The sequence below is a fragment of the Corapipo altera genome, unplaced genomic scaffold, assembly GCF_003945725.1.
Source record: "Corapipo altera isolate COAL_440 unplaced genomic scaffold, ASM394572v1 23b, whole genome shotgun sequence".
Taxonomy (NCBI): Eukaryota; Metazoa; Chordata; class Aves; order Passeriformes; family Pipridae; genus Corapipo; species Corapipo altera.
The window spans coordinates 14,779,590-14,802,005 of NW_020884885.1; the positions used below are offsets into that span (position 1 = coordinate 14,779,590).

The following is a 22,416-nucleotide window of genomic DNA, read 5'->3' on the forward strand; positions in this document are numbered from 1 at the left end:
AAACAGGAAAAAAATCCAAATTATCAATAAACCAAATTTTAAGGGGCAAGTGTGTGGTTTTTGAAGATATATTAATATTACTGGAGGACACTGAAAGGAATGAAAATAGCCATTTCAGATTACTTTTAGAAATAATTGTGCTGGATTTTTTTTTTTTCCTCTTTGAGTAAGACTTGGCCAAGCTGCTAAGAAAGTCAAAAGCTGTTGTTTATGGCTCTCTGCTGGGAACGAGGTCAGTTAGTGTATGCCATACAGAAATATGTTGCAGATTAAAATGCCTGAAGTTAGAAGAAGCCATTGTTTCAGTGTGTGTTAGCTGATTGATGTGGGTGCTGCCTTAGGAACAGTGGCAAGTCAAGTTTAAAAGTCTAAGGCATGCGCCTCCGGCCTGTGCCCTTTTACCTACTTTCCTCGCAAGCACGTGGCAGTGCAGGAATGCAGCAGAGGGGAAGTGTACAGCGGCTTATGATTAAATTCGCCTTGAAGGAGGAAAACAAGTGTTCAGAGAAAGAGACTTCAGGAAGCCTTTGGTATTCAGCCATCGTAATTCAGGGCGCTCTTAAAGGCTTATGGTTTTCTTAAGTAAAGAAAAAGAATATGAAAAGAAACAGGCCATTTTATTGTTTCACATCCTAAGGTCAAGCAGTACAGTCCTAGAACTGTATTTGTTTACTTGATTCGGGATTAATTCTTGCTGGATTAATATTTTTTTCATTTGGGAATGAGGAATATTTTCCTTACTGAAGCATGTTTAATTTTATGAGCATGCTAAATTTTAATTCATTAAAATGTCAGGTTAATTGTTCACAATTAATGCTATTTATAGTATTTTTATGTCTTCAACAGTAAAAAAGCGTGTGCCTAAAAATGAGAGTTCCTGAAATTCTTTCCTTTCAGAAACAGAGAGGAGATTAATTACAAATTTCCAAACTGAAAAGTCAGAGGGAGGTGAAGGGTAAGAAAACTAGTAGATCTGGTACTTAAGACATTGGCATTCTAAAATACAAAATTCCATGAGTGAACTGCAGAACCTGTTGGCCCTTCTTGAGACAAATCCAAGTGCCTGATTCTCTGTATGTGGATATGGTTGGGGTCTTTTGTTTGTGTCTGTTGGGTTTTTTTTGATCCTAGTCTTAATAGTACTGCTAAACATATGGTAAATTCTTAACTTTGAATACTTTCTCCTTTCGCAGCCCCTGTTGAGCCCAGGTTATATCATGTATTACTGCTGCCTGTCTCTGTTTTGTTGCTCTGTTGCAGTTTTGGTCTCAAGGTCAGCTGGTGCTGAACAATTTAAATGAATGAATGGACTGCTGACTTTGACTTCCTCATACAGCAGGGCCCATATAAGTAGTTGTTAGTGACTGAGTCACTAAGTACTACAAATTGCAGTTGTTACTAGGGCATGTTTTACAGGGCTTGTTTTAAAGCTTTCTAAACTGGTCTTCAAAGCCGATTTGGGTTCTTTGTTGTCCTAATCAGATGCTGTATGCGCATAGATCAAATTACATACTATCTGTAGGATACTATGAGCTTTAGCTACCCCTCTGGAAACAGAGGAGCCTGATTCCCTCAGAACACGGCTTCTAAAACTTGAGCAGTGGCTGATGGATTTGGAAGATCTGTGAATTACCATCAACCACTGTAGCAGTAGTTGTATTGCTGAGGTGGATCATTGCAGGCTGGTCTAGGGATAGGCACTTTAAATATTGCAGTCCCTGCCTGTTGGTCAGCAACCTTACTAGATGATGTGTAGCAGCACTTACTTTGTTCATATTTACCTAGTGCTCCTTCTCTTTTATTTATTATGCATTTGTTTCCTAAGCCTACTGTTACTGCTACATTCCAAGTATTTATGTTCCCTAGTTGTCTACTCATACACTTTTGCCCCCGTTCTTTGTGATTCAGAGGACTTTGACATAGTAGAAAATTTACAGACTAGAGGAGCAGCACTACAGTCATAATAAACTGCTTTTGAAGTGTCCAGCTAAACTGCACTGGGTAGTCCTCACATACTATTCAATAGAGGATGACAGTCTATCGGAATTTCCTCTACTCTGCATAATTTTGATTTTTGCAGCTATGTACCAGTCAGAGCTCGGAGCCATAAGGACTATATAGTGTCTTATTGGTGTGAGTAATCAGCTTGAAATTAAGATATGAAAAAAATTTCAGTGAAAGATACGGCCAGAAGCAGCTTTGATTTGCTAGCTGAGGTGAAAACTTTAGGTATCTTTTGTTTCAAAAGGATGAAAAAAACCCATTTGCTGAATCACCTTTATCATTAAGAGGGAGATGCTTTGTAGCCATGATACGCTTTTTCCAAATATTATGGCTTTTTCTGCTCTGCTCTGATATTTTTATTTTTTTTTTTTGTATTGTGTATATGCTCAATATTCAGCTTACTGCGGTGCTGCCAAAATGCTGGAGTTACAGGAGTGTTTTGCTTCCATTTTCAGCTGTGGTGGATAGAAGAGGTACCTTAATTAACAAACCGGACGGTCAGACTGAAGTGCAAGCATAGTCTGTAAGGAAGAGGCAAGTACTATATGTAAATTTTTCCTACTTGGAAATCTTCCCCAAAATTACGGTGTAGAATATATCTTTCTAGAAATGGGCTAGCTTCTAGTTTTGTTGAATGAGAAGGAAGTATTTATTTTTTTCAACTTTGTTTTTTGACAGAACTCTCTGTGAAAATGGCGGAAGCTCATCAGGCAGTAGCTTTTCAATTTACAGTAACTCCAGATGGGATTGACCTGCGAATGAGCCATGAGGCACTCAAACAAATTTACCTATCTGGTGTCTATTCATGGAAGAAAAAGTTCATCAGATTCAAGGTATGCCAAATTAGTCAAATCCACTAAACCTGAGGGTTATTTAATGCTTTATAGATTTATTGGAGTTTTGTTAGGCAAAACTTTTTTTTTTTCCTTTATGGCAAATGAAGTTCCTCATTGTGAAAGACTTGTGTAGGTTTTAGTTAATACAAGGGATACTGAGGAAAATAGCACTGAGTAATGCTGTAAAGACTGAAAGAGTACATGTTTTTGATGTATTCTGTGGAAGCAAGATGAAACATGTAGGAATTAATAATAGCTTTAATTGACTTCATTCTATTCATAATACATCATGTAATTATATATTCTTTTAGCTTAAGTCAAAAATACAACTAGTTGTGATTTTTAATGTCATATCTCTTAGAGGTACAAGACTACACTCTTTATTTTGGCAAAGAATATATAAAATCAAATTTGCACATTAAGGAGAAGGTTTACTGTTTTCAAAAAGTTACCTGAGCATCTGTCTTGTACAACTTATGCTACATAGTATTGTTTCCAATGAGGGATTTGATGTAAATCCTTGTGAATTTACTGTTTTGTTCATGAGATTATAAATAAGTATCTGTTTTGTTAGTAGCAGTCTATATAAGCTACAGGCTATCTTCAACATCTCTTTCAAAAACATAAGCATGTTAACAACAGTCTTATTACAATTTTCATATAAAGCTAGCTATGAGGAGGACCATTTAAATTATAAAAAAAAAATATTGATTCTGATTCTCAGTGTCTTGTTCAGTAAGAGAACTTAGAAGTTCCTTTAATTCTTGATATTAATGTGACAATTTTTTGTAGTAGTCAAACTTAACTAAATCCACTCCCTACTCTTGAGATCAGCATATGTAAGAAAACGTTGGATAAGCTTAACTACTTGTTTAAAACTAAATGACTTAAATGTCTTTTCATGGTAATATGAAGTCAACCACTTTGGTATGAAAAAATTATGTGAAGGCTTTTCTTTCCAGAATGGAATTATCACCGGCGTTTATCCTGCTAGCCCATCTAGCTGGCTTATTGTAGTTGTGGGTGTGATGTCAACAATGTATGCCAAAATTGATCCTTCCTTAGGAATTATAGCTAAAATCAACAAAACACTTGATACAACGTAAGTAGACAGAAAAGTTACTTTTCCTCTAAAGGGAAATCGGTTTTATTTGCAGATACTGTTAAAGCTATTCCTGTGTAAAAAGTATCAGTTTTGGGATCTATGGTTGTGACAGGGTAAGCCAAATAAACAGATGTATGAGGGTATGAAATAGGTAGGTTGTTATACCAGTATTACTGCATTGTTTTCCGAGTATTTGGGAAGCACATTTGGCAACTTTTGTGGCCTTTGATCTTTATGCATGAAAAGGTGTTTGGAAAGAAGCTTATGAAAAAGGGGTAAGCAGGCATAAAGGTTGTGCAATGCCTGCCTGTAGTACCATTAAACTTAGGTTTGCCATATCAGCTTCTCTTTGGAACTTAAACAGACATTAACTGGCATGTGGTGGCTTTTGTTTTAAATAGTGGCTACATGTCAAACCAAACACAGAACATCGTGAGTGGAGTGCTTTTTGGCACTGGACTTTGGGTTGCCCTTATTGTCACAATGCGCTACTCTCTGAAAATGCTGCTTTCCTATCACGGTTGGATGTTCTCTGAACACGGCAAGCTTACTACAGGCACAAAGTGTTGGATGGTAAGGATATGTTGTCTTCCTGTTTTATCTTAACTTCTGTCTTATTGGTATTCAAAGCCCTATTTTTTTCTCTACTTCTGTTTTCTGTATCATGGGACAGGAGGCTGTTAGGCAGCTATTTCTACTAGTTACTGTCACCCTTCTAGTGCTGTAATTAAACTATTTTTTCTGGCCTTATAGAAGGAAGAGTAAACACTTCAAGAATACTTCTAAATTTGCCAGTCCCTTGGGACTGTGTGACTGAAATACCTACTTTTTCTCTGTGTGCAAGAATTTGGCCTGCAGCACCAAAGAATCTTGTCTTCACAGAAAGTGTTACCCCAATTCTTTGCTGAAATGTTAGGATTTCTGGTCATCCATTATAAAATTATTCTTTTGCTTGAAGAAAATAATATTGAGTGTCCTTTCAATTGGTTTACTGGTATGCCTCCAAAACAAGTTAGAGAAGAAGCATAAGGTGGAGGTGGCTTGTTATGCAGTTTTCATATGGGGTAAGATGAGAGTGCTGTGTCTCCTGTGGATTATCATGGTGCTTTGGAAAAGGATTCTTAAAGGATATGATAGGAAATGTAGATATAGGTGCTGCAAGAGATGAAGTGGGGTTTTGCTACTTGGTCTAATTTGTTTCAACTCACTTTTGGCAGTATCGTTGTAGAAATAACTGAAGTACCATACTATGATAAAATTAGTCCCTGCAGCCTCAAAAATTAACTGGTGTGCGTTAACCTAAGCACGTGTCATGATTTACTATGAAATATGTTCAAGGACAGGTATCCAGAATGGTACACTAAAATAGAATTTCATGTTTGTCTGTTACAAATGAAATTTCTAATTGATGGTTTCTCCTGGAAGCGGTATCAGCCTCGTGACTTGAATTTGTACAGTCCAGAGGCTCTGAATGGTAAGGTTTTCTGTCAATTGCTTGAAGCTCTAGCTGCCTTGGTTTTCAGCATGTCCTACCAGATATTTTAAAGCTCTTAATATTGCCTTATTGAACTTAAAAGAGTATGAACTGTAATGCTACTTACCATGCTTTGTTGCATATCATATTTATAAATTTCTCCTATCATATATGTTGCATATGTATTTTGTTGTGTATTATATATGTTTTAAGAATACAGAATGCTAAAGGTGTATGCTCAGCAGTCTCATCTATACTTACTATGAAAATTTATTTTAAGATCTTATTCTCTCTTTAACTAGACCAAACAAAAGAGAAGACTGATCTTGCTAGTAAAACAGCTCCAACTACCTTAGCTTTCCATATTTTTATAATAATTTTTATAATACGGTTTTCTGTTCAAATAGTTATTGCAGTCAAAAACCTGAGCTCTGATTTCAGTCACAGTACAACATGATTTTTCAGACTGGTTGGAAGTCTGGTGACACTGCTAATGAACATATTTCATCTTCTAAAGTCAAATTTCCTGTACCAGTGGTAAGGGAAAAATGCAATTATTAGTTGTGGTTTTAAAAAATTAAATAAATTATTGTAATTAATTAAAAAATCATCTGTGAACAGATGCAACATATGCTAGAATGACATTATTTGCTGTGTCTGTGTATGAAATCAGATGTAATGAAGTGTGTGTGTCTGTCAGATCACTTTAATGGTCTCAAACTTTATAAATTTTCTGCTACGAGTTTGCTTAAGAGGTAAATACCATGAAATCTGTTTGCTGAATTTTGTCAGTTGAGCAGGTATTCTCTGGAGGTAACTTTAGCCTTTTCTGGCTTAAGAGTTCTGGAATAAAATTGTCTCCAAGTATGGAATTAGATTTTCATATGGAAAGCTGAGCTTTTTCTTTCTCACCTGGTTTCAAATTTATCTTGTCATGAAGCACAAATAGATTTTATTGGGCCGATCACTGTGGTGCATCTGTGTACATCTGATGGCTCTGATACAGATCCATTTGCAGGGAGGTCTTTCTTGCTGGTAATACTCTGCAATCCTTAAGAGTTTTGTGCTACTTGAAATAACCTCCTCTAGAAGTGCTGATCAAGGAAATTGAGAGGGAGGAAACACTACATTTTAACTAATAGTTTTGTGAGCTGAACAGGAGACAGAAGGGAGAAGTTTTCGGAATTTAGTAGTGGAATTACATCCTCTGTTTTCTTCTGTGTTTAGTCTGTTGGCTCATATACAATATATGATGTAATATATTGGACCAAGATTTAAAGGTTCCACTGGATTGTTGGAATAATGCTTAACCTCACTTTCATGCTGAAATAGGGCGACACTGTCAAAATCCTTTCATGTGTAACCTAGAACTTGCATGGTTTAGACTTCCAGCCTACTGTGTGCTGCAGCTGAAAAGTAGTTGTAGACAGAAATGCTGCTTCTGTTTTCAGTCTCCTGTGGAACACAGGAGGTGCTGTAATTTCTGAAGCTAAGTCATCTCTGGCTTTTTTGTTTTGGGTTGTAACACAAGCACTGAGTATAACGCTGGCATGCTTGCACAATTTTATATGTTCAAATCATGTAGTAGACTAGCAGAGACATACTTATGCTTGAATTAATTCCCTGTGATATCAGTCCTATTGTTGATGTTGAGCTATAACTTCGGAAAACATTAAACGATGATACCAAAGCATAATTAGTATTTTTGAAGGTGGCTATAGTTACCTGGAAACCTTGGCTGAGTGACAGTCTTGATTCCTGTTTCAAAGTGCAGTACAGGTATTTTTGTAGTATCTACTATGTAGCATAGTAAAAGATCAACTGGTAGACTTGTTTTTTTAATCTTTACAGAGGGGAATATATGAAGAAAAGAAGTGCTAAGTAACTGTCTTTATTTTCTACTGGCATCAAGATGTGCCATACATAAAACAGCAGTATTGTGTAATGACAAGAAAATTGACTGGAAAGTCAGAAATTACTATAACCATCTTTGTCTTCCACTGACTTATTGTTTAACCTTTAGGAAGTTAGTTTCTGTCAATGCCTTTTTTATTTGTGAAACAGTGATAAATATGCTAGTCTCCTAAATTTAGTACAATATAATTTACCACTGAAAAGAACTGAGTTACATTACATTTTTACTCTGTAATTTTTCTTTTGCTGCAGCTAATAATTTGTGGTGTTTATTTTTGCTTTTCTTCAGGCCCTTGTAAAACTGTTCTCAGGACGTAAACCCATGTTATACAGTTTCCAGACATCTTTACCACGATTGCCAGTTCCAGCTGTTAAAGACACAGTCAACAGGGTGTGTACATTCACTGCTTTATTTTATTCAATAACATTGAATCCATATTTAGATGGGGGGGGTTGCCATGTGTAGAAGTATTGCATGGCAGTATTAATATTGTGTGATGGATTCGAACTTCTGCATAGAAATTAAAATAAAGGCTGTGACAAACCACTGAAACTGGTGACAGTTTGAAGCCAGTGTAATTCATATTGGATGGCATGAAGTCAGTTGTTGTAAGACTGTGCCACAAAGTGTGATTTCCAGGGTTTTGGAGCATACCACTTTTATTGTCTTCCACAGGTTGAACAGGTAAATATGTGTGTTATGACACACAGCCTTACAGCAAAGTGTGTAAGTATGACAGTATGTCACAGAAACTGAAGGTTTCATTTTTAGAGATGAAAAAAAAAATCTGTCTGTATATCTTCTCCTCTTGAGTGGAAAATGTATCTTTAGAAAAGTAACTTCTTCCACTTGTGGTTTGCTGACAAATGTCTGGAAAAGTATCTTATTTTTTGAAGTTTGCAGCAGACATTTAGAAGAGCATACACTCTTATTTCAGAAATGTAGTATTTGCAGCCTCATGGGTTGAGACTGGATAATGTTTATTTGCTGTTAAAATGCTTTAGTAGAAATGGTGAGAAGCTACTTATTTGTTACTGTACTGATGCTGATTCTTTTGCTGTGTTCTAGTACCTGGAATCAGTTCGGCCACTAATGGATGATGAAAAGTTCAGAAGAATGGAGGGTCTGGCCAAAGACTTTGCATTTAATTTGGGACCAAGGCTTCAGTGGTATTTGAAGCTAAAATCCTGGTGGGCCACCAATTATGTGAGTGTATAAATAGAAAGCTCAGTTGTTCAAATGACATAATTTGTTCCCTGTTGCCCTTTTTGGCTTAAGCTTCATTATTTCTTAAAAGCAAAAGAAGGAAATTGAAACTGCCTGATATTTTTGTAAAGTATGTGTGAGACCACCTGATTTTGCACGTAAATAATTTGTGTGATTTGGTAAACAGTGTGGTGAAAAGAACTTGAAAAAACGAATCCTTATTTTGTGTTTGTTATTCTGGAGCAGGTGATTTAGCTTTTGCTGTTAGGATTGCTTTTGGGGTCTGTTTATTTACTTGTTGAGCTTGATAGCTCAACAATGGGTCTGGCTACCCAGATAGTTTAGAAGAGTCATTTAGGCCAATTTTGTAATATAGAGCAGCTGAATCATACAGAAGAAAAATAAAGAATTATAATAATATTGTTGTTGCTCTGTTCTTTCTTTTTTCTTACCAAAAAGAAGACCCAAACCCCAGCATCATAGTGAGAACTGTAACATAATTCCTTTGTGATATATTATGAAGCATATATCTGTACACAGTAGCCTAAGCTGTCCTGGCAAAGGCTGCAATGCATTCAGGAGATCTGATACATTTTAAAATATTATCTTGAGATCATGACTTCTTTGGAACCTTATCAGCTGCAGCTGAATTTAACTTAATTCTCTCACTGCTTTTTTTGCTGTTTTCCCTGAAGCTTGACAGAAATTAGGAGGGGTTTTTGTTGTCTTTTTTTAAGTAGGGAGGCAGATTAGAAGTTTCCTTCCTGCATTTGTACGGAATGTTGTCTTGTGGAGCCATTAACCTAAAAACAAACTGTGGAAATTATGAGATTTTACTGCTTTTGTTTTCCTTCCTCCTTCAGGTTAGTGATTGGTGGGAAGAATATATCTACCTTAGAGGACGTGGACCAATTATGGTTAATAGTAACTATTTTGCAATGGTAGGTAAATATTTATAAACACTTTATGTGTCAGGCACTAACGTTTCTGCCAGGTGTCTTACTTTGTGATATCCTTCTGCTTAGAAATCCATTGCCATTTAGTATGTAACATTCATTTTCCTTTCTTTAATATAGTCTGCAGCCAATGCCTTCACGTACATTCAGGTACCTTGAGTACCTGAAGTACTTTAAGTACATCTGTCTTAATAACAAACCTAGCACATCTACCACTTTGGCAAACTCATACAGTAATTACTTACATGGTTTTGTGCTTATTGCAGCAAGCACTCTTTCAAAAGCTCCATGTAAAACTGCATGGGTAACACAGTTCAAAGGAGATGTGTGCTCATACATGCAAATGTCTGTAAAGGAAGTGAAAAAATATGGTCTTGGATCAAGTTTTACGTAGCATTGTCTTTTCTGCTGGAATGATTAACAGCTGTCATGTATGTTTTAATACTGATGCTGTTTATGAAGATAATGACTGCTGAACTAATTCAAGTTTCAAGTCATCAACTCGCTGCATTAGTGCATTCCATATCTTTTGAAGCCTTATATATATTTTCCAGGATAAACTTTTAAGAATGTGGATGAAAAGTACTGTCGGTGGTGTTTTTCAGATAAAGTCAGGTAATCATTAACTTATGATTCTTATCTACTTCACAGGACTTCCTTTCTTTACGTCCCACAACCCTGCAGGCAGCTAGAGCTGGTAATGTTATCCATGCCATCCTGCTCTATCGGAAAAAACTGGACAGACAAGAACTCAAACCAGTATGTATATCAGTTTGAATGGCTTTTGATCTCTTTCCAGTCTCTTTCCAATGACAAGTTGATCACTGTTCAGAATGGGAGAGGAGGGGAATTCTTATTGTTAGAACTGTATGTGAGATGTAACTAATTTTTGTGGTCCCATGTCATCTTTGTTATCTCTTCAATTACACACAGGCACAAAATAGCAACTATCAAAAATACAGGATTCTGTCATGCCAAGTAATTGCAGTATTTGAAGTTAGCTTCGTCATTACCCAAAAGACAAATAGAGACTTGTATTTGCCTATGTCAAATATTCTGTATAACTGATATTATTGGTATGTGTTAAGCCTGTAGTGGTACTTTTGAGACACTAAAGGATGAAAAGTCTGTGGTACCATGTAGTGTGAGCACATGAGGTTTTGGGACAAAGGACTGGAGACCTCTTGATGCCAAGAGTGGGCCATGGGAGCTTAAGCATAGATGGTGATAAAATTCTGTGTTGCATTAGTTTCTAGGTATCAAAGATAGGCAAGGTAAATCCCATCCTGAGTTTCTGTTATGCCCAGTGGCTGTGTATTGTAGTGAACAAATGTTGTGGAAACAATTAAGTAGTTTTGTTCAAGGTCATGGCAAGGATGCAATTAGTTGTGTGTAACTCCAAATCTGAGAAATGTGAACTTTTGTTCCTACACAGCTATAAATAGTTTTAAAATAAGAAATTAAGGGGTAATGAATGCTGCATGTGTAAGTTTTGCATCCAGACCAGCCATTGAGAGGTTTTTTGGATTTGAGATGCTAACTAGCTTCAGTCATCCCTCCTGAAGAGCGAACTTTTGGTAGGAAGGAAAAAAAATAGTGCTACTGGAATGTCCTTGGAATCTTCCACGTGTAGTTCAATGAAAGAGGATGAACAGGGAGGAAAAAAACCAAAAGTGAGTTGATGTATTATAAATCTTATTATTCTGCAGCCTGTCTTTAGTCAGATCCTTGTTATTTTCTTTGCTTTTTTAATTTTCTAATTGTATATGCAAAATTACATTTTAATGTACATTTGTGTCACAGATTCTTCTGATGGGATCTACTGTTCCACTTTGTTCAGCTCAGTGGGAAAGGATGTTTAATACTTCCCGTATCCCAGGAGAGGAATCAGGTAAGCAAGGCCAGCCAAGGAAAATAAATACTGTAATGGAATTCAGGGTTTGGGGTCTTTTCTACCAAAATCCCATTTTTCCACATAAGGATGTGACTGACACAAGTATACATCAAATACTGTATTCCAAGAATCAGGAAGTAGTGAATTGCTATAGAGTGCATAGGTGTTTTTCGTATGTTACTCGCTCTTACGTTTCAAACTGCCTTTGAACATGTTACTCCCACTCAACTACAGAATTCAAAATAGAGTTTCTAAACAGACATAGGGATGTGCCCATTCTTTGTCCCACATTTGCTGTACTGTATGAAGTTGGATAAAGGGGAAAAGTGCAGTTGGGTAGTGGATAAAGCAGTAGGTGCATGTGTTGGATAATACTTTGCTCTCAGTTCTGCTACTGCCCTTTGCTAGTTTATTGAGGAATTTTTTTCCATCTGTGCCTCAACTTTCTTTATCTGCAAAGTGAAGACAAACACATTCCTGATGTCATCCCTGTCACAAATTAGCTTAAATGGACAAGCAAGGTTTTAAATCTCTATTGGACATCTGTAGTGTATGAGCTATTGTTATGTAGAGTACTTCAAGTACTGAGAGTGCACCCCTTGCCCTTTCCCTATCCTCAATAAAATAAAAGGTATAAATGGTTTGCATTTAGCTTTGGATTTGGTGTTCTTTTAGTTTAAAATGAATTTTGCATAAAAGTGTAGAAGTGGCTCATTCTAACTAACACCTGATTAAAATACATTCTATATGTCTTAATGATTCTCCTCAGTTTCTCCTGATTCAAGTCTTTCAAATTAACCTACAGTCAGTATCATAAAAATTAGCTTATTTTTCTCCTAAGCACTTCACATTTTCTATTTCACTTTTTCCATTTTCTTTGTTTCTATTTTTCTAAAGGGCAAACAACTTTGTCATTCTGTATGAATATGTGAGTTACAAGGACATTTTTCTCACATTCTCATGAGTATCTTGATTTCTTGCCCCCTGATTTCAATTTTTCTATGTATATTACAGTTCCTAAAGAAAAAAAGGAAAAAATCCATAGCATGTCTTCATATTAATTGATGGTAAAATCTTATTCTGTCACTTGAGCAGTTGTTTCATCTTCATAGTTTTTAGCAAAACATACTATGGGATGAAATACTTCTTCTAAGAAGGAAAGGGCCTCTATGTCTTTCCATTCCCATTTTTTAATAGGAATTCCATGCAGCACGTTATGTACATCTTCAAATGTACCTAAATGGTTTCTTGGACTAGCAAAACAAAAGGATTTTTTTGTTTTGCAACAAATGTGTATTCCAGGTGCATGAATCTGTATTTAGGCCTATATAAGTAAAGGTGTCTAAAGGTAATTGCCAGGGTTTAACAACTGTTGTGAAGTCAGTTGTTGATGTAGATGACCGGTGATCTCAGTTTTGCTTTTTACATTCAAGAGGTTGTCTTTTTTTAGTATGGACACATCAGGTACAAATACTTACAGTGTCCTGACTCAGGTTGGGATTATGGAAAAACTTACCTCTTAGCTGATTGCTTTGCTGCTCTCCCAGCCCCCCCCCCTCCATCAGGGGGATCTTCTCAATTCACAGCCCAGTGTATTAATGCAGTTGACACTTGGAGTGATGCTTCTACCAGACCTGTAGTTGGCAGAAATGCAACATGGATAACCAGAGGCACGATTAGCTCAGTGCTGCTTCTGATAAGTAGATTGAGCATACCTACCAAAACCTGATGGTTAACTGAGAACAGCCAAAGTAATGAACTCTTGTTTCTCAGATCTCTCAGAATCATGATTTTTAGGCTCAACCTTTATTTTTGACATCTTTCTTCACCATCTCAATAATGAATCCTTTCAGATTCATAGAAATATAACAGTTCTTTGGGATAGTGAAGGAATTCAGTTAACAGTTTTCATCAGTTACAGGCTTTTTCTGTCTGTTTTGGAAACCTTCACCTGTGATTTGATACAATACCTTCATGACTAAATTTTGGCTTATCCCAATTAAACCATATAAATAATAAAATGAGGAAAAAATTGTGGTTCAGTTTTCTGCTTCACTGACATCCATAACATTAAACATTTTGACCATATATGGAGTGTTCACTCTGCCTCTGCCAGGATAAATGTGAACAAAACCTTATGGTACTAAATTTTGGGTCTCTTAAGACTCTTCTCAGATTGTACCATGAGTTGTCTAGGACTTCAATGGAGATGATTTAAAAGTACCTGTCCTCAGATTCATCTAGCATGTTCTTTTGCTGACTGCTTTATCAGACTACACTACTAGTGCTCAATTTTCAGGTAGAAAAATGCAGGTTTTGTTGCTTAATACTAGCCTCCAACATGGAAACTGGTGGTGCTATGTGTGCAAATGGTTGTCATATCTGGGTATTTGACTGTTTTGTGCAGGAATATTTGTGATGAAATAAGATGGGATGCTGAAATAACCAGCAGTGCATGCAGCAGGTATTTGATGTTATTTAGTGCATTAGTGTTTTGAGATCTCAGCTTTGTTTTCACATAAATGATTGCAATTCTAGATACTCTCCAGCATGTGAAAGACAGCAAACACATTGTTGTGTATCACAAGGGCCGTTACTTCAAAGTGTGGCTGTACCATGATGGCAGACTCTTGAAACCCCGAGAAATTGAACAGCAGATGCAGAGAATTCTTGATGATGATTCAGAGCCTCAGGCTGGTGAAGAGAAACTTGCAGCTCTTACTGCAGGAGATAGGTACAGTGGTTATTTTTTAGACAAATTTAGTGTTTAGAAATAGTTACATAACATGCTAACTGAGTACTGGCTTTGGAATTTTAGAATAGTCTGCAGTCAGTTGCTTGTACATTGGTCACTTATTTTGTATATTGCTGATGTGTAACAGTGCTTCAGTCATTTGTAACTACGTGGAGGTAAAGGAATTTTGCAGTGACAATAAGTGATATGGATTACTTATCTGGAGAAGTTGATTTAATTGTGGTAGTCAAAAGTGGTAATTGAAAGCTTTACAGTGCTACACATATTGAACTATTTGAATTCAATAGCTTTATGTCTATGCTGAGATTCATTGACATTTTAAAGAATATCTTAAAAATTTTGATTGAGAATGAGAATTCAGTAACTGTTATTCCATGTTCATGACTTGCACCTGCACAATGAAGCAGTATGTACTCAGTTCTAGGTACAAGATCACTAAATGCAACTAAATTGTGGCAAACTGTCAAGTTGTTTCTGGACAAGCAAGAAAGAGCTGTGGATTTTAATATACTTATGTACTAGGAGTACTTCCTTTTGTTCACTTTCTGCTTTAAAACAAACAGATTTTTTTTTTCATTGGGAAAATCACATAAATTTGGAAGTAAACATAGTGCAGCCGTGTAGAAATTACATTGATCAGGACTTCTTTTGCTTCAGATTTGTTGGACTTATTTTTGACTTTTTTTATAACAGTCCAGACTTTTTAGGTGTTGTAACAATGGACATTAATATCTGTTAATTGTTTTCATTATGCATAGAAATGTTGAATTTCTGAGGATTAAACTTTGCACATGTGTGATAAGTTGAATTGGTTCCTAGGATTACACTGTATGAGTATTTTCAGAACTTTTCACTGCTCATATAGCTTAAATGCATTGAAAGTAATTGTGTCAAATTCTGTAAAACTAGGAGGAATCTCACAGTGATCTTCAGGGTGATGAAACATTCACACATTTATGTAATCTGGCTATAAACCAATGGGTTTTTTTACAGAGTACCATGGGCTAAAGCTCGTCAGGCTTATTTTAGCCGTGGAAAGAACAAACAGTCCTTAGATGCTGTTGAGAAAGCAGCATTCTTTGTGACATTGGATGACCTCGAGCATGGGTACAAGAAAGAAGATCCAGAGAGGTCACTGGATGCATATGCAAAATCATTAATACATGGCAGATGTTACGACAGGTGCAGTATTGCTTCTGTGGAAAATGCCTTCTCTTTTTTAGAATTTGGCTAATACATGTGAATCGGTGACTTACAAGTTGATAAATTTCATAGAGTTCACAGAATTGTTTGGGTTGGAATGGATTTTCAAAAATAACTGGTTCCAACCCCTCTTGGAACGGGAAGGGACATCTTTCACTGCATCAGATTGCTCAAAGTCCAGTCCAACCTAATGCTGAACGCTTCTAATGACAAGAAATGTACAACTTCTCTGGACAACCCATTCCAGTGTCTCACCACCCCATTGTAAAAAATATCTCTCTGTTATGATGCATTGAAATTTACCCTTTTTCAGTTTATATCTGTTGCCATGTGTCCTGCCGCTATGAGCCCTGGTAAAAAGTCTTTCTTAAATTTTCTTTTACGCCCTAAATAAAAGATATTGAAAGGCTGCAAGAAGGTGTTCCTAGAGCCTTCTCTTGTCCAGACTGAACAACCCCAACTCTCAGCCTTTCTTCATGGGGAAAGTATTCCACTGCTCTTACCATTCTTATGACATTTTTCTGACCCACTCTAACAGGTCTGTGTCTGTGTTTGCTGGGGACCCCAGAGCTGGAGGCAGTGGTCCAGGTGGGGTCTCACCAGAGTGGAGTAGAGGAGGAGAATCTCTTCTTTTGATCTGCTGGCCATGCTGCTTCTTAAGCACACCAGGACACATGATTGTCTTTCTGGGCTGCAAGTGCACGTTGCCAGCTCATGCAGACTTTTTCATCCACTGATGTCCCCAAGACCTGCTTGTCAGGGCTGCTCAATCCATTCATCCCTCAGCCTGTTGATACTGGGCATTGCCCTGACCCAGGTGCAGGGCCTCATATTTGGCCTTGTTGAACTTCATGAGGTTCAAATTTAGGTCTATTTATTTAAATAAAATGTTGTTTAAAAAAATAAGAAAAGGTTGAGAACTAATGCATTTGAATGTGAATTTTGGAGAGAGATGAAGTTACAATATAAAAATGCATTTGAAATGTACAAAGCCATAAGGAAATACTGATTTCTTTTGTAGGTGGTTTGACAAAACATTCACTCTCATAATATTCAAAAATGGCAAAATGGGTCTGAATGCAGAGCACTCCTGGGCAGATGCTCCTATTGTTGGACACCTGTGGGAGGTAGGTGTTTAGTACCAAAAGCTAATGCAGAAGATAATGTGATATGGTCTGTGCAACAGTGCTGAAGATCAGCAGTTACTTTCAATCCCTTGCATTCATGTTGCTGATGAGTGATCAGGGGCCTATGTCTGTAGCAACTGTAGAATTTTAAAAATATCTCAAACCCCTGCTTAAAAGGATGCTGCCCTTTGAAGGGCAGCATTTTAGTGAGCATGGATGTCTTCACAGAAAAGTGATACAGCTTCCAATCTAACATGTTTATAATATTTTAAATCCATAAATTGTCGTCTCTTTGGTATGGCATTGTATTTTGTGTATATACGTGCTCCTGAAGCCCTTAAGCTTCCTTGTGCTATATAAATCTCACACTTACATTCAAAATTTAAAGAAATGTACAGAATTTAACTTTTCCTCTAACCCGTTATTTGATCAACTGCATATTCATATGCAGTTTACATTATCTCTTGTATTTATTTGCAATGAATGGAATAAATGCACTTTGTCGTATCTGTTCATCATGAGCTTAGTTTATTACTTGAAATCCTATTTAATTTTTTTTATTTTATTTTTGAAGCTTAAACCCATAAACAGTTGCATGACTCAATCATCAAAACTATTTCATAAACATTAGTTCGTTCTGATTTCAAATGTATTTGTGCAAATAGGTCCCAGGTCTAACTGGTCCCTCCAGTAATTTCCTAGTTTTATTGTAGAAGCACTTTCATGTCTGTAAGAACAAAAAAAAAATTTCCTTGCATTCTCTAAGGAAGGAAAAAAGAAGGTCAAACTGATTTGAGGGTGACTTGACAATGCAGTTTAGACTGTCTCAATGAAAGAGACTTTTATTTTTTTACTTCTAGTGGGTTTTTAATTGAAACATTTTGATTAACTCAGTAGCAATTAACAAAATGCGTCAGTGTAATCGAATAAGTGTTTGGTGCATATCTGGTATTCTTCCCACTCAGAACACAAATAAAAATGCCTTAAAATAAGAGGTAAAATTGAAGACTTCATTTGCAGTTGTTTTCTGTATTTGGAAATGGCTTGTATATTGTATTTCACTGTGTACTGAAAATAGGTTATATTGATTTCACAATGAAATCCTAATTCCACAGCAATACATATTGTGTTGCAATTCTGAAGAATATCATTCTTTGCAGAATGTGATGGCAACTGAGTATCTGGAACTGGGCTATTCAGAAGATGGGCATTGCAGAGGGGATACCAATCCAAACATTCCTATCCCCACCAAACTACAGTGGGAAATTCCCGAAGAAGTAAGTACAGAAGAAGTGGTTTGAGGAAGAAACTTCTCTTTTCCTAAGCAGTCATATCATTTATGTAATTACTGGTAACGCTCTAAATCAACTATAAATTCCTATGAGTCCTGTAGGATGTGTAGGCATTACTCAGTTTACTTATGAAGTCAGGGGTTTTTTAACATCAAGCTTTCTTGATTGGCAATATGTCAAAAAAAAAGTGGCTACCTATTTAAAATAATAACTATATTAAAATTAAGTGTAAGTTGCTGAGATTTTGTTACTGTTGTCACAACAAATACTCATCTAATAGTTCCCTGAAACTACCTGGTTTTTTGTGTTCAAAATTGTGTATACGTGCCTAATAAGGTTTGTTTGGGGGTTTTTTTTCCCTGAGTTCAGGACAAACTGCCACTGCCTGTTTTGATTTTAATTTTGAATAAAAAAATAATGGTTGATGATGTTTTTAATTGGGCATGTATGGCAGCTTGGAAGTCATACAGCTATTGCTATTCTATATCTATGGGTCATTCTTTTATGTTCTGGTGATCTAGAGAGTTTTATTATGGTGTTTTTTAAAGTGTTATTTTTGGATATACAGTGACTTAAAACATTTTTATTAGCTTTTTGAATTTTAACTTCCTGGCAAAAATAGCTTCTCTTCTTTCTCTAAAGGGAAATTATTTAGATAGTGATGTTCCTGACATGCATAAAGGCAGCATTTCTTATTTATCAATTAAAAATACTTGCCATTGAATGCATGAGTGTATGCATATAGGTGTGTGTAATTATTTGTTTCTTTATTTAAGTGTCAAGAAGTGATTGAGAGGTCTCTGAGCACTGCCGTAGCTCTGGCAGACGATGTGGACTTCTGTTCATTTTTCTTTGAAACTTTTGGAAAAGGACTAATAAAGAAAGCAAAAACCAGCCCTGATGCCTTTGTGCAACTTGCCCTGCAGCTTGCTCACTATCGGGTAAGAACAGACTGTTTCTGCCTTACAGAATCTCATTAAATTGGGTAAAAAATATTTGTGATTGAAACATGTGACTGGGTAGAGTAATCTCATGCTGCTTGTGCAAGGTTATTAAAGACGTTCAGTGGAAATTGATAAAAACCCTAAACGGATTATTAGCTGGAAATGACTGCTCCAAGGACACGTGGAGATTTTTCTCTTCTTCTTAGCTGGTCTATCATTGGGCATTTGGGACTTGAAAGAAGATATAAAACTTCTAGTAGCTGTGTTTATAATCTAAACAATGTTACAGGACAGTCCCTAACAGGATTAACAAAAACACCTACCTGTGTTTTCTTCTGCTAGTTCACCTTTTCTGTATCGTGCTTTCAGGAAAGGCCAGTGTAGCAACATTCAGCTTCTGCTATAAACTGAAAAAGATTGAATATAAAATGCAAATAGTAGTCCTTGCTAGTTTGATTGTTCTATTAGTGTTTATCAGATCATGCTGCTAATCTTATTTTTGCCTTTATTATATTCAGATCGGAGGGCTAATGGTAGGCTACTAAAAACTTGAGTTTAATTTGTGGAATGATTCATATCCTGTGTGGTTAGCTTGGACTATTGATTAAGAAAGGGGGGCTTTTTTTCTTAAACCTTTAAGTTCTTATTTTTCCCTTTTTCAAGGACATGGGAAAATTTTCTTTAACATATGAAGCCTCTATGACACGCTTATTCAGAGAAGGCAGGACTGAAACTGTTCGTTCGTGTACTGTTGAGTCATGTAAATTTGTTCAAGCCATGGAAGACCCAACTGAAAGTGTAAGTCCATGATGTTGTTGCCTTATACAGTTGGGAGAGTAGGTTTAGATTGGATATTAGGAATAAATTATTTACTGTGAGGGTGGTGAGACAACGGAACAGACTGCCCAGAGAGGTTGTGGATGCCCCATCCCTGGAAGTGTTCAAGCCCAGACTGGATGAGGCTCTGAGCAACCTGGTCTAGTGAAGTGTGTCCTTGCCCACAGCAGCAGGGTTGGAATGAGATGATCTTTAAGGTCCCTTCGAACCCTGTCATTCCATGATTCTGTGGTAATTCATAAGTACATGAGTTACCACTAGACAACTGTATAAATCCTCAAATAGTTTTTACACACTTGTAGTGATGCTTTTGTTTTTTTAAGAAGGAAGTGCAGCATAAGGTAATTGTCCACATTTTCTGTCAATACAGCAGAAATTCTAGGCCATACCAAAAGAGAATGGCAGAACTTAACCATTAGTTACAGTTCCTGAACTTCAGGAAACTGTGATTACTTGTGAAAATTTTGTGACTTGTAAAACTCTAACATAGATTTGTAGAACAAGTAATTTCATACCAGTTAAACTTTCCTTTCTGAGTGGGAAGCAAGAATCATTCACAGGAAGTAAGTAGTTGCTCAACCCAGTTCGCTTAACTGATTTTTCTTAACCTTTTTTTCATTGTTAGAATGAAAATAAGCTGAAATTCTTTCGGCTTGCTGCTGCCAAACATCAGCTCTTGTATCGTCTTGCCATGACTGGTGCTGGCATTGACCGGCATCTGTTTTGCCTTTATGTGGTGTCCAAGTACCTTGCAGTGGATTCTCCTTTCCTTAAGGAAGTAAGTGACTTCTATTGGTAAATATTCATTACAGTAAAAAATCCTTTGTTTAATTAGTGTTTTGCTGTATCTGCTTTACATACTTGTAGAACTCTGTTTTTTCTAAGAAAAAAGGTAGCATTTGTAGGTAGCATTTTTTCATATCTGCTGAGAGATTGTAAGTTTCATTTTGTTTTATGTAAACATTTATTATGTTTCAGTGAGCTTTGTAGTATAATCACCTTGAATATCGTGTGCAGTTTTGGGCACCACAATATAAAAAAGCTATTAAGAGAACATCCAAAGAAGGGCACCCAAGATGGTGAAGGGCCTTGAGGGGAAACTGTATGAGTGGCTTAGTTTGTTCATCCTGGAGAAGGGGAGACTCAGGGGACACCTCACTGCAGTCTACAACTTCCTCATGAGGGGAAAAGGAGGGCCAGGTGCTGATCTCTTCTCTGTGGTGACCAGTGACAGGACCTGAGGGAATGACCTGAAGAAGAATTACTAGAAAGATATAGTTAGTATTAAAAAAATTGTTTGCATGTGGTTTTTACATATTTTCAAGACGACACAACAGAGGCTGTGTGTTTTGTCTCAAGAACATTCTTTTGGAACTGTGACAAATTCACTTTAAGTTATTATAAACTAAAGGAGCTGTATATGGCATTAATGTCACAGTTTATTTCTGTGACAAATTTATTACTTAAACTAGATTTTAAGATTGGAGTTTATAAAAATAATTACATTGCACGTATTCATTTTTTTCTGATTAATAAAGAATGACTTCCAGCTTACCTCAAAATTAATCTACTCACATTTGCCTGTTTGCTCTACTCACATTTACCTGTTTGCTCTCCTAAATATGACTGATGGCTAAGTCAAGAATAAAACAACTTTCTACATATTGCACAGACTTTCAAGATACATATGTATTGTTAGATAGTTTAGAAGCTTCTAACTTGATATAGTATCTTACTGGGAATTGAATATGGCTAGTAATGATCTTGTTAAAACAAGACCTGTTATGCATTATTTACCAGGCTATCGACCAGATAATCGTGTTTGAAGTAGCATTTCTATTCAAATTTTATTTCATTCTCTTTAAAGAATTGGCATCACTACCTCATATGTTAATATCAGGACAAGTTTACCTGTTTCTTTTAACCTTCTTAATCGTTCATTCTGTTGAAATGGGAACTGGAGTTATCCTTAATATTGCTTTATTGAGTGCTTTGTCTTAACTAGTTTTTGAGAAGGTTGCATATTCTTAAACTTAAAGAGTGTTATACTTGTTTGCATCTCTTTCATATCTAATGAAGGTTTTGTCAGAACCTTGGAGGCTGTCAACGAGTCAGACACCACAGCAACACATTGATCTAAAGAAGAACCCTGAGATGTTATCCTCTGGTGGAGGGTTTGGACCGGTATGTTTGCTAAATATAAGTACCCATTGAAAAAGAGTTTTTAGTTTCAATATGCCAGTTTAAAAATTTGAGGTCTGTAATACCGTAATATTGCACATCAAGGTGCAACTTACGCTTTTATATGCATGTGTTCAATGCTTTGCCGTGATCTGGATGTGCTCAGCAAAATTTGTGTCACCTTTTTCTGGTATCCTGCTACAAAAATGGATTGTTCTTAAGGAAATATGTAGTTACAAAATGTGCTATGGGGCTCCATGGCAGAGAGATCTGATAAAAATGGGGGTTTTGTCATATTACCTGTGCCCAGAGCTTCTGTACATCAGACTGTCCATCACTGTGAGCACATTACAGTGACAAATGCCTTATTACTTAAATTAGATTTTAAGGTTGGGATTGATAAAAGTACTTATTCTTGACTTGTTCTTTATATTTCCTGATGGATTAATAAATGTGTTCATCCTTTCCTTTAGATTAAGCTGCTCGCATGGTTCTGCTTTCCTCTCCTAAGTGTGAATAGTGGCAAAGTCAAGCATGCAACTGTGTTCTACAACTTCTGTAGACTTTCAAGAAACTAGTGTATTGTTAGAGATATTACCAGCTGCTTACTTGCTGTCATATTTTATGGGGACTTGAACTTGGCCATTAATGATCACATTGGTGTTAACAAGATCTATTAAGCAGACT

At 36.4% G+C, this 22,416-nt stretch overlaps 1 protein-coding gene across 8 annotated transcripts in view; it reads left to right on the top strand.

The window, feature by feature from the left end:
• CPT1A (carnitine palmitoyltransferase 1A) overlaps positions 1–22,416 on the top strand; it is a 37,950-nt gene that overhangs the window by 9,532 nt on the left and 6,002 nt on the right. For 3 of the 8 annotated variants that reach the window (XM_027642132.1, XM_027642130.1, XM_027642133.1), the window contains exons 2-18: positions 2,460–2,538; positions 2,683–2,837; positions 3,803–3,942; positions 4,347–4,518; positions 7,623–7,724; positions 8,403–8,540; positions 9,404–9,481; positions 10,148–10,255; positions 11,300–11,387; positions 13,929–14,124; positions 15,139–15,327; positions 16,370–16,475; positions 17,636–17,752; positions 18,544–18,708; positions 19,375–19,509; positions 20,174–20,326; positions 21,628–21,732. In XM_027642132.1, the coding sequence (XP_027497933.1) occupies positions 2,697–2,837; positions 3,803–3,942; positions 4,347–4,518; positions 7,623–7,724; positions 8,403–8,540; positions 9,404–9,481; positions 10,148–10,255; positions 11,300–11,387; positions 13,929–14,124; positions 15,139–15,327; positions 16,370–16,475; positions 17,636–17,752; positions 18,544–18,708; positions 19,375–19,509; positions 20,174–20,326; positions 21,628–21,732 (2,133 nt within the window). In that variant the 5' untranslated portion in view covers positions 2,460–2,538; positions 2,683–2,696. Of the gene's footprint in view, positions 1–1,039; positions 1,060–2,459; positions 2,547–2,681; positions 2,838–3,802; positions 3,943–4,346; positions 4,519–5,370; positions 5,420–7,622; positions 7,725–8,402; positions 8,541–9,403; positions 9,482–10,147; positions 10,256–11,299; positions 11,388–13,928; positions 14,125–15,138; positions 15,328–16,369; positions 16,476–17,635; positions 17,753–18,543; positions 18,709–19,374; positions 19,510–20,173; positions 20,327–21,627; positions 21,733–22,416 lie in introns of those variants that run through there. The other 5 variants (XM_027642129.1, XM_027642128.1, XM_027642131.1 and 2 more) reach the window with 3 other exon arrangements.